Source organism: Marmota marmota, unplaced genomic scaffold, assembly GCF_001458135.2.
Source record: "Marmota marmota marmota unplaced genomic scaffold, marMar, whole genome shotgun sequence".
NCBI lineage: Eukaryota > Metazoa > Chordata > Mammalia > Rodentia > Sciuridae > Marmota > Marmota marmota.
Genome location: NW_025999900.1, coordinates 6854568 through 6866391, shown reverse-complemented (window position 1 = coordinate 6866391; position 11824 = coordinate 6854568). Strand labels below are relative to the sequence as shown.

At 34.2% G+C, this 11824-nt stretch overlaps 1 protein-coding gene across 6 annotated transcripts in view; it reads right to left on the bottom strand.

Annotated features, from left to right (window-relative positions):
* Window positions 1–11824, bottom strand: part of Rad51b (RAD51 paralog B) — a 572244-nt gene that overhangs the window by 532903 nt on the left and 27517 nt on the right. For all 6 annotated transcript variants that reach the window (XR_007345763.1, XR_007345764.1, XR_007345760.1 and 3 more), the window contains exons 6-7: window positions 2571–2690; window positions 1123–1306 (exon numbers count right to left, since the gene is read on the bottom strand). Coding sequence is in view for 2 of the 6 variants with exons in the window: in XM_048798566.1 (XP_048654523.1) it covers window positions 1123–1306; window positions 2571–2690 (304 nt within the window). In the remaining 4 variants the exon portion in view is untranslated. The remainder of the gene's footprint in view (window positions 1–1122; window positions 1307–2570; window positions 2691–11824) is intronic.

The following is an 11824-nucleotide window of genomic DNA, read 5'->3' as shown; positions in this document are numbered from 1 at the left end:
GTTAGTATGATTGATGCTAGTGTGATTGGTGATGGATGGTGTGGTGGTGGCGGGGGGGTGCTGGGGATTGAACTCAGGGCCTTGTGTATGTGAGGCAAGCACTCTACCAACTAAGCTATATCCCCAGCCCCTATTTACACATTCTTTATGCTGCAAAGATCCAAGATTTTAATTTTCCAAAAACAAATCTAAAAATTATAAAATCATAACCCAGTTTTATCTCAGGGTAAGGAATTTTCTGTCTAGATGAGATATGACTAAAACTGAAAAGCCTAGCAATTCCAAATGTTGCTGAGGCTGTGAACAAGTAAAAGTCTCCCATACACTGCAGGTAAGAGAGTAATTTAGTACACACTTATAGGATACAGTTTATACATCACAAACCCTTGCAATATCCCCCTCATCTTTAGATTTCCTGATCACAATGCCCACAACTGAAAAGTGGAGGTTTTCTTACTGGTTTTCTTACTCGTATTATCATTACTACCATTCCAACCATCCCCAAATGGCTGAACTCTGGTCATTTGAAGCAAACCAAATCCTACTCTGTACAAAACAGCACTGAACACAGTAACACTGTATCTGAACCTAAAATATTTACAAAAGTGACAACTACTACAGTAAAACAAACTTTGTAGAAATAGACACAGGTAATTGCATTCAGTTTTACTTCCTAGGTTATCTCAGTGTGACAAATGTGATATAAAACATACACAACGAGGGGCTGGGGTCACAGCTCTGTGGTACAGCGCTTGCCTCACACCTGTGAGGCACTGGGTTTGATCCTCAGCACCACATAAAAATAAATAAAAATGTTGTATCCATCTACAACTAAAAAAAAGTGTTTTAAAAAAACACACAATGAGTAAAAGAAGTGAGGGAAAGTGTGACTACAGGAACTTCTAAAAACATTTAAATCTGCCTCAATCTCAAATTATGAAAAAGAGTAAAATAATCTCAGCAGATGAACTAATTTAAGAAAATATCAATATTTGCTAGAGTAATTAAACTGTGCTACCTTAAAAAAGTCATCTGTTTTATGTCTTCTTCTATTTTTATTACTTGGTATTATGTATCAGTAAACTTAAAAGAAAGAAAAAGGAGAGATAAAGAAAAACTTACTGGGATTGAAAATTCCTTGGCCAAATACTTCAATAGGGATGATTCTTTGGCCAAGAATTTGTTTCTTTCCCTCATATTGCCTTGAAGTTGGGTATCAAACTCCTTTCTGACGACAGAAGCAACAGAGTCGACAATCACAAGTTTAATTCCTTTTGAAATAATTTCTTCTTCCAAAGATTCAATCCTATAAAAGCAGAATTTGTAAAATAATGAAAAAATTTAAGATATAATGTAAAAATAGATTGTTATGAGGGTTAATCAAAAATTTTAAATTGTTACAAAAATTGCAAATTGTTCTTCCTAAAGTTACATTGATGACTGCAAAAATCTCTTAACATCATTTATTTTCAGCTCTTCTACACATATTACACTTTTCTGGATATAGAGCAAAATGTTTTCATTTAGTTTCGGAATTCCTTGATTGTCCCATGAAACTGCCAAAGCTCCAATTTTAGAGAAACACTACTTATTGCAGCCATTCTCCAAAATGGCTCCCACTCATTCCCACCTCCTGCTATTTCACACCCTTGGGTAGCTCCTTCCCACACTGTAGCAGAGTTGGTCTATGTGGCTAATAGCATACGACAAAATAATGGTACATCATGTCTAACAATAGACTATAAACATCTAGAGTTTCCATCTTGAACATTCTTTCACTTGCCCACACTCACATCACTCTGCAGGAAGCAGGTTGCTGTGTTTTGAGTCTACGGATACATCCACTTGGTGAGGAATAGAGGCCTTCCAACAACCACATGAGTGAGCTTGGCCTCAGATTTCACAGCATAATTGAACCTCGAGATGACTACAGCCCTGGCCAACAGCTTGACTATAACCTTTTGAGCAACTCTGAGCCAGAAACTATTAGCTAAGCTACTCCCAGATACTTACCCTCAGAAACTATGTAAGATAATATATCTGCTGGGTGGTTTTATTATTGTTGTTTTGGGAGGGTTTTTGTTTGTTTGTTTGTTTTGGGTACCAGGGATTGAACTCAGGGGCACTTAACCATTGAGCCACATCCCTAACCCTTTTCTGTATTTTATTTTGAGAAAGGGTCTCACTGAGTTGCTTAGGGCCTCGCCAAATTGCTGAGGCTGGCTTTGAACTCACAATCCTCCTGCCTCAGCCTCCCAAGCCACTGGGATTACAGGCATGCACCACCATGCCCAGCTTATGTTTGCTGTTTTTAGCTGATAAACTTTGAAGTAATTTGTTAATGAAATAGCAGACATTATACCACTTATGTGATATCTAGAACATTTTATTCATTGATATTTTTTTCATTTTTAAAGAAGTCCTTCAAAGGCTACAGAAAATTAAAAAATGAAATAATTATTGCCCATAATTTGCATATGTAAAAATTTTTTGTTCTTACTCAGAAGCTGAAAACATGAAAAAAACATCTTCAAAGCATTACAAAACTGTCAAAATATTAGACAACACACCTTTGTAGAACTTCATCACAGGTGAGTTCCCGGTAAAGATGAACTTTACTACTTGTCCAAAGTAATTTTTCTTCAGTGTTAAAATATCTGGGAAAACGGGATTCTGCTATTTCAACCAGTCTATAGGGAAAAAAACAGTCAATATATTTAAACCACTACTGAGACTCTAATAAGAACTGGAAAGCTTATAAACCTTATTGATAGAGCAGACATAAGCAAAATAGCTTAAAATACAAGTTTTGAATGTAAGCTCTCCTTTTGAGCACTTATCAGAGGTTACATTAGAGGTTACATGAGACCAGTGAGGGCTTTTAGGTCTTCTCTAATTTTGAGCAAACAACAATGTCTCCAAGATCTATTTTTCTAGGAATTTTTTATAAACGATATTTTATCAAGCAACTAGAAGATATATTACTAAATAAGAAAAATGCTTTCATTTTCTTGAATTAAAAAAGTACATTTGAACATAGATGGCATATTATCATCCTAATAATCAGACATCAGTAAGTCTCCATATCTTATTCCAGAAAAATGTTTTCTCCATTAAAACCTAATTCAAATAAATACTATCCAATAGTTTCTTGGTAAACAGAAAATTATTATCTAAACAAATGAATACTATTCAGTTGTTTCTAAGTAAACAATAAGTGATTTCTAAACACTGAATTCTGACCACAAAGCTACATCTAACATATGGGGATCAGGCCAACCAAGAAGAGTGACAAGTGGAAACAGGCAATTATTATTGATAGAATAAGATATGGAGAGTGTCACGAGAAATTACAAATGCTTCTGATTTCAAATGTTAAAAATATAACTCTTTAAGTGTAACTGTCTCCCATTTAAAATGACACTTTATCAGTCATACTACTTAGCATGCAAAGGGACAGAGTGGAGAGACGATAAACACTAAAACCATCCTATATTTTATGTTCCATTTAGAAACAAAAAAGTGCAAAAAAGCAGTGTTTTCACCCAAAACAGCTAGAGTTGCAAGAAAATGCTGATAACTTTAAAGAGACAAACAAAATAATAATAATAATTAATAATCAGAAACAAAAGAGAAAACCCTGAAACAGGAAAAGAGAGAAATAAAACTAGTCAACAACTTTTTTAAAAAAGTGTTGACGAAATTGAAAAGAAAAAAACATAATTTGATTGAACAGAAAGCACAAAAAATACTTTAGGAGTAAGAATTATACAGAAGGGGTTTAAAGAGAACAAAATGAATCACACAACCATTCAGAAGTGCTTGAGAGAAGCATAGGGTTTAAAATAGAAGAAGGAAATGAGGCAAGTGAGGGAAGAAAAGAGATGGCACTGGCAAAGGCAGAACAGGCAAATGCTGAGGGCTTGGTAGAAATGTTTTGTTTTGTTTGTTTCTAAACTAGGGCAACTATTTGCTGAGTTTCGTGCTAGTCAGAGATAACATCTAAAAAGCTCTCATGCTCGGAACTCACCAATTTTTATTAGGATAGTATGGCAACAACTACCAGAACCATGGAAGTTTCTCAAAGTAGTTGATCAGGCACAAGATGGAGAGTACCTAACTCATTGGTAACAATAACTCAATGGCTGACAGGCATGAATAATTTTCTGCTCTTTAACAGCATGATAGATTTCAACTAGTGGCTTGAGTGGTGAAGATTTCTGAAAATTATTGCTGCTACTCATTCTGTTAAGGCTTTTTGGAAGGAATAATGGTCAATGGACATGAACTATCTTTATTCACAGTAACCATTCTAAATAACTATATCAAATGGTTATTTACCTACCAATATGCTGCAATTCTCTGTAAGTTTCACTAAATTATTTTTATTCAACAAAAAAACAAATACAAATGTAGTATTCTACATGCCTCATATTAATCACATTAATTTCTTATAGTCTTCACCACAAAGAATTTTTTCTTTAGGACAAACAAAAAAGAGCTTATCTTTTACTCCCAGGCATTAATTACATAAAATTTGAAAATACTGCCATCTAGTGGCTACCTTTTATAAAAAAAAATCCTTTGAAATGAAAGGTAAAGATTCATCCATTCCACAAATATTTACTGAGGAGGACCTACAGGCATAGTTCTAGGTGCTGAGGATATGGCAATACAAAGGAATGAAAGGAAGGAAGGAGAAAAAGTAAAGAAAAAGAAAGATCCTTCCCTCATGGAGCTTATATTCTAAGAAAGAAGCAAACAAATATATATTACATGCCATGTAATAAGTGCTCTAAAGAAAAGAGAAGCAGAATGAGGGAACAGAAATGTAACCAATGGAAGCAAATATGTAGGGGGATTGGTAAAGCTTCATTTATAAAGTAACATTTGCAGTTTAGGCTTAAAGACATGAGGAAATGAACCATGCAAATATCCAATGGGACAGCACATCAGACTAGAGAACTATAGCAAGTACAAAAGTCCAAATGTAGGCAGATACCTGATGTGTTTGAGGAAAAGCAAAGAAAATAAGTAGATGAACACCAGAAGCAAGAGGGAGAATAATAGGAAATTGTCTCAAGGACAAACCCTGTATAACTGAATTGTGAACAAAAAAAGTTACTTTTTCCATGAAGGCCATTTTTCCTTGAATGAATAAATGCCAAATTATGATTTTACACTTCCAGTGAAACCATGATAATAATTGTTGTCAATGATAAAACTCAAAGTTTTTTTTTAATGAAAAATCAGAATTTTTTCTATCTTCCACCATGAGTTTGATGCTTCCCACTATTTAATTCTTACTGAAATCAGTGGAAATACTGATGAGAGACTTTTTGAGAGTGAATAATAAAATATATCACATTTAGAAGACTTCCATAACTCAGTGAACCAATATTTTCCAAATGAGTAATGCTTAATATTATAAAATCATGTACAGGTAAATGTCCACTAAAAGTACAAAACAGATCAAATAGATTTTAATTTAAAATAGGAAAAATTCACTAATACAGTTTCAAAGTTTATCACTCATCAAGTCTTAGCTTAGTTGGGCTGGGGCTGCAGCTCAGTGGCAGAATGCTTGCCTAACATGTGAGGCACTGAGTTCAGTCCTTAGCACTGCATAAAAAGAAATACATAAAATAATAATTTTAAAAAGAATGGTAGGGAAAAAGTCTTAGCTTAGTATCAAAGAGGGAAATTTATAATTGTCTGAAAAGACTATAAAATATTCTTCACTTTCCCAAATACGTATCTGTGTGAGGTCAGATAGTCTTCATATTTTTCCAACAAAAAAACATATTACCAAAGACTGAATGCAAAGCACATTAGAATCCAATAGTCTTCTATTATCAGACTTTAAAAAAGATTTTCAATCTTTTCTCTCATTTTTAAGCTTTGAAAATCTATTTTCCATAAAAATATGTGTGATGAATATTTTATGAATCAACTTATTAGGGTATGGTAACCTGTTATTCAGTTGACCATTATGTATTGCTGTAAAGAGATTTCATGGTTATCAATGTTGGTAACAGCTAACTTTAAGTAAAAGAGATTGTCCTATATAATTGGGGTGGGCCTTTTTCAATAACTTGAAAGGCCTTAAGAGCAAAAGTGAGGCTTCTTTTAAAAAAAAAAAAAAAAAAAAAGAAAAGAAATTCTACCCATGGACTACAACTTCAAACCTGGCTTTCAGCATTTCCTGAGAGCCTGCCTTATATATTTCAGACAGCCTCTGCAATTGCAAAAGTCAATTATTCCCTGCAATAAATCTCTTTATGTATATACTCTACTGGTTCTACTTCTCTGATGGAGTCCTGCCTGATGCAGTGTATTAACATATTACACATTTATTATTGTGTTTCTACTGAATTAATAATTAAATATTTTTTAAAATCCCTCAGTTTCTAACATGATAAACATCAATCAATATAATCTAAAGAGTTTAAGATCCTGAAAAAAAGTAAGAATTACAGCCATAAAGGAAAAGCTGTAAGACTGAATACAACAAAAAAACATAGGTAACATAACCAAAGTTAAAACATAAATGACAGACTAAAATAAAATCTTATATTCTTTAATATCTAAAAAATACAACGTGTTTCTGTAAGTCCATAAGGAAAAAGAAAAAGAAAAAAGGGCAAAGTGTATTTCTACATAATTTGCCTAAGAAAGATAAACAATGAACATATTAAAAGTTATTAGTCCATAATAGTTTAAAAAATGAAATGTCAACTTTCCCCATGACAAAAATTTAAAAAACTAGAAAACAAAGGGTTGATGAAGACTTTCAAAACACTGTGTATTAGAACATATGAGTACCCCTAGGTTCAATCCCCAGTACCAAAAAATAAAATATTGTGTACAATATTTCTGGAGATAAGTGTGACAGTTTAAATCACAATTTAAAATAAAACCATCCTGAATAGGTTTCCAATGGATTAAAACCACTAATATGAAAGACAGAACTAAATATATGTTTTAAAAATGTTGCCTAATAGTGACAGAAAACTTTTTTTAAAAATATTTATTTTTTAGTTGTAGTTGGATACAATACCTTTATTTTATCTCTTTATTTTTATGTGGTGCTGAGGATTGAACCCAGGGCCTCACACATGCTAGGTGAGCACTCTATCTCTGAGCCACAACCCCAGCCCCAAGAGAGAAAATTTCTTAAGATCCAAAAACCAAAACCATAAGACAAGTTCAAAATTGCAAATTTCTGTTCAACAAGATACCATTAAATAAAGATAACAGAACAGAAAAACATATAATCTCTGATAGGTGTTATTGAATGAAGGAATGAAAACACTATCCGGATTCTTCCTCAAAGTCAATTATTTTTGCCAATCATAGTTTAGTGGAAAGAGAACATGAATTCACCTCTGAGCTCACTTACTAGCTATATCTTAGGTTAATCACATGACTTCTGAGTACCATTTTCCTTATTTCTAAGATGAATATCAACTCCAGGCATGGTAGCACATACCTTCCCAGAGGCTTGGGAGACTGAGGCAGGAGGATCACGAGTTTAAAGCCAGCCTCAGTAACTTAGTGACGCTCTAAGCAACTTAATGAGACTCTGTCTCTAAATAAAATATAAGAGGTGGTGATGTGATTCAGTGGTTGAGTGTTCCTGGGTTGAATCTCCAGTACCAAAAGATAAAATAAAATAAAATGGATATCATAATACCCACCCTCCCTACTTCAAAATGCCATTATATGGATCAAGTAAGATGAATGCCACTTACAGCATCTGAATTATGTTCTAATTTATAAAATGTTATTTAGAGCAGGTGCCTCTCAATTCTCTCATCTCAACAACTCTCCTATTACAGAATTTACAGCACCCTGTGCCCCACCCATTTATTATCATAAAAACCATTTATTCTTGCACTCCCTCTACAAATTCCCAAAGACTTGATAGCTAGGGGGAAAAGTTGCCTATCTTTGTCCCCAAATGAGAACCACTAATTTAGACAATGGAGGTAGTGTCATTCTAAACAGCTATGTTGTAAACAAAGCTCCTTTTTACTTACGCCCCATCAAACTCCCAAAACAATATCCCTGAAAACCTACTAAAATCTTTATTTCTAAAATCTCCTCCATGGATAAGTCATTTGCAAACCAATTGCTAGCAGAAACTTCTTGAGAGAAAACTCTTCAACCTCCCAAATTCTCCTTCCCTGTCATTCAACTTAACCTCTTATATTAAATAATATTCAATAGTCCTACATCTATTCTCACTGTCTCATTGTCCAGAGCCATCATTCCTAACAAATAATGTTAGCAATCAATCCTACAATTGAAGGGTTTACTGTGGTAGAAAACCTCAGAAATGGTTAGAAGCACTACTCTTTTTAATAATTTTTTTATTTGTTCTAATTATCTATATGTGACAGTAGAATGCATTTTGATACATCATACATAAATGGAGTATAACTTCTCATTCTTCTGGTTGGACATGATATTGAGTTACACCAGTCATGTAATCATGTATGCACATAGGGTAATAATATTTTATTCATTCTACTATCCTTTTTACCCCTTCCCTCCCTTCACTCCCCTGTCTAATCCAAAGTATCTATTCTTCCCTAGTCCCTTCCCCTTATTGTTAATTATCACCCACATTATCAGAGAAAACACTCAGACTTTGTTTCCTTAGGATTGTTTTTTTTTGATTAGCATAATTTTCTCCAGCTCCATCCATTTACTGACAAATGCCATGATTTCATTCTTCTTTAAGACTGCGTAATATTCCATTATTGATATACACCACATTTTCTTTATCCATTCATCTGTTGAAGGGCACCTCAGTTGCTTCCATAGTTTAGTTATTGTGAATTGTGCTGCTATAAACATTGATGGGGCTGCATCACTGAGTATGCTGGTTTTAAGTTCTTTGGTTATCAACCTAGGAGTGGAATAACTAGGTCAAATGGTGGTTTCATTCCAAGTTTTCTAAGAAATCTCCATACTGTTTTCCATAGTGGCTATACAAATTTGCAGCCCCACCAGCTATATACAAGTGTACTTTTTTCCTCACATCCTCACCAACATTTATTGTTGCCTATATTCTTGATAAATGCTATTTCGACTGGAGTGAGATGAAATCTCAGTGTAGTTTTGATTTGCATTCCTCTAATTGCTAGAGATGATGAACATTTTTTCATGTTTGTTCATCAATTGTTTTTCTTCTTCTCTGAAGTGTTTGTTTAGATCCTTAGCCCATTTATTGATTGGGTATTTGTGGTTTTGGTGTTAAGTTTTCTGGGTTCTTTGTATATCCTGGAGATTAATGCCCTATCTGAGGTGCTTATAGTAAAGATTTTCTCCCATTCTGTAAGTTCTCTCTTCACATTACTGATTTCCTTTGCTGAGAAGCTTTTTAGTTTTAATCCATCCCATTTATTGCTGCTTGACTTTACTTCTTGTGTTTTAGGGGTCTTGTTAAAGAAGTCAGTTCCTAAGCCAAGATGTTGAAGATTTGGGCCTACTTTTTCTTCTATTAGGGACAGGGTGTCAGTTCTGGATCCATTCTGAGTTGTTTTGCGCAGGGTGACAGATGAGGATTTAATTTCATTTTGCTACATATGTATTTCCAGTTTTCCCAGCACCATTTGTTGAAGAGGCTATCTTTTCTCCAATGTCTGTTTTTGACGTCTTTGTCTAGTTCGACATAACTGTATTTGTGTGTGTGTTGTCTCTGTGTAAAAGCACTACTCTTTTTAAAAGAAGTTTGAAACCACATTTCAGTTTTTCTTACCCACTAAACCTCACATTGAAGATGACTGTGCCTTAATTTGAACCTGACAACTAAAATGCATTTTAAAGATTCCAGTTCTGGAACGTGTTAACTAGTTTTGAATAGATGAACTTCTTTCCTGATCAGTTCCAGAATCAAAAGGCGTGCCATTTAAGGAGCAAAAACCCTTTTTAATATTATTAGTTCCCCATGTAACTTCACAACTCTTATATGTAAGAAAATATAAGAGTTGTTCATTTGTGAACACACACTAACTCGAAATAAAATGTTTAATGTAAAAAAAAAAATTCCAAAATCATAGTTGAAATATAGCATCATAAATAAGCTGAAATATGAGTTTATGGCTTCTCCAAAGCTTCTTATACATATGTACTATTTTCCTGTTCATTCATTCAATATGTATTACTAAATATAATGTGAATCTACAAGTTCCTTGAATTGTAGAAAATTCCAAAGTTTTGTTAACAGTAAAAGTACTTATGACTAATTTCTACTTTCTATCATAGAATTTTTTTCACGTCTCTTTCCCCATAATTTATCCAGATTCACAAATGATAAGGTAGATGGAATAGGGCTGAGGAAAATCTACCCAGACTTCATGAAACCACAAAAACAGTAAGAAGGGCCTAATCTTCCTATTGGCTGCCCTCTGGGTCAAAGATCCTAGATTAATACCAACTAACCAATAGGTCAGGGGTCCTAAGACCACACTGGAACTAACTTCAGAATCAGCCAAAGTCATGGCTGGCCACTATTACTGCTGACCATGCCTTCATCTATACACCCTGATTCAGAAAGAGTGACAATCTAAAGTCTTGTAGAAATTAGATAGCAAGATCTGTAAGCCACTTGGTACCGAGAGGTGACATGCACACAAAATTAATTCAGCTGCTCAGCCAGTGCTTCCCCCACAATATAAAAACAACAGGTATTTCTCCTTTGCATCCTTAGTTATAATACATTCAATTTTATATTTTAGTGATTATTTGAATAATGTCTTCCTCCCCTGCTGAACTCTTTCTTCCCCATTCTCAAAGCTTTTCTGATATCACTGTAACTCAGGAATGTCCATTTCTACCTCCTAATTCCAGTCCTATATCCCACCTTCCAGGGTCATTGGTCCCATCTCTTGCTTCCCCAGATCCTTCAGTTTTTTCTCACACTATCTACCCTACTATTCTCATTTGCAGTTCCAAACTTTATTTTCCTTTATCCATGTTATTTTATTTTTCCTCAAAGCTTCCCCCCCCCAAAGAAATTCTATTACTATTTACTATCCATATTACCTTCCTCTGTGTGTGTATGTGTGTGTGTGTGTGTGTGTGTGTGTGTGTGTGTGTGGTACTTGTGGTTGAATCCAGGGGTGCTCTACTACTGAGCTATATCCCCAATCTTTTTTCTTTTCTTTTCTTTTTTGAGACAGGATCTCACTAAGCTGACCAGACCAGACTGGCCTTGAACTTGCAATTCTGCCTCTTGAGTAGCTGAGATTACAGGCATGCACCACAATGCCAGGCTATTCCTTATTTTTATTCTTAACCCCCAGTTCCATTTTTTCCAATTATCTCTATTAAGGATAATATATTATTTATTCAATTCATGTACAATGGAATTGTTATGGTTGCCAAATTTTCCATAGGCTAAAATATGGGGATGGGTCACTGAATTAATCTATTTATCCAGATTCTCAAGATATATGAAAGAATATGGTAACTAAGACAACATCAAATTTTAAGCAAAAATCCAATATGTAAAACAAAGAAAAACAGACCTTTTCAGATTCCATTAGAAGAAGGACATTCAGAACTCTGCCTTCTTTTTTTTTTTTTAATTTTTTTTTTATTGCTTGTTCAAAACATTATAAAGCTCTTGACATATCATATTTCATACATTAGATTCAAGTTGGTTATGAACTCCCAATTTTACCCTAAATACAGATTGCAGAATCACATCGGTTACACATCCACATTTTTACATAATGCCCTATTAGTAACTGTTGTATTCTGCTACCTTTCCTATCCTCTACCATCCCCCCTCCCTCCCCTCCCATCTTCA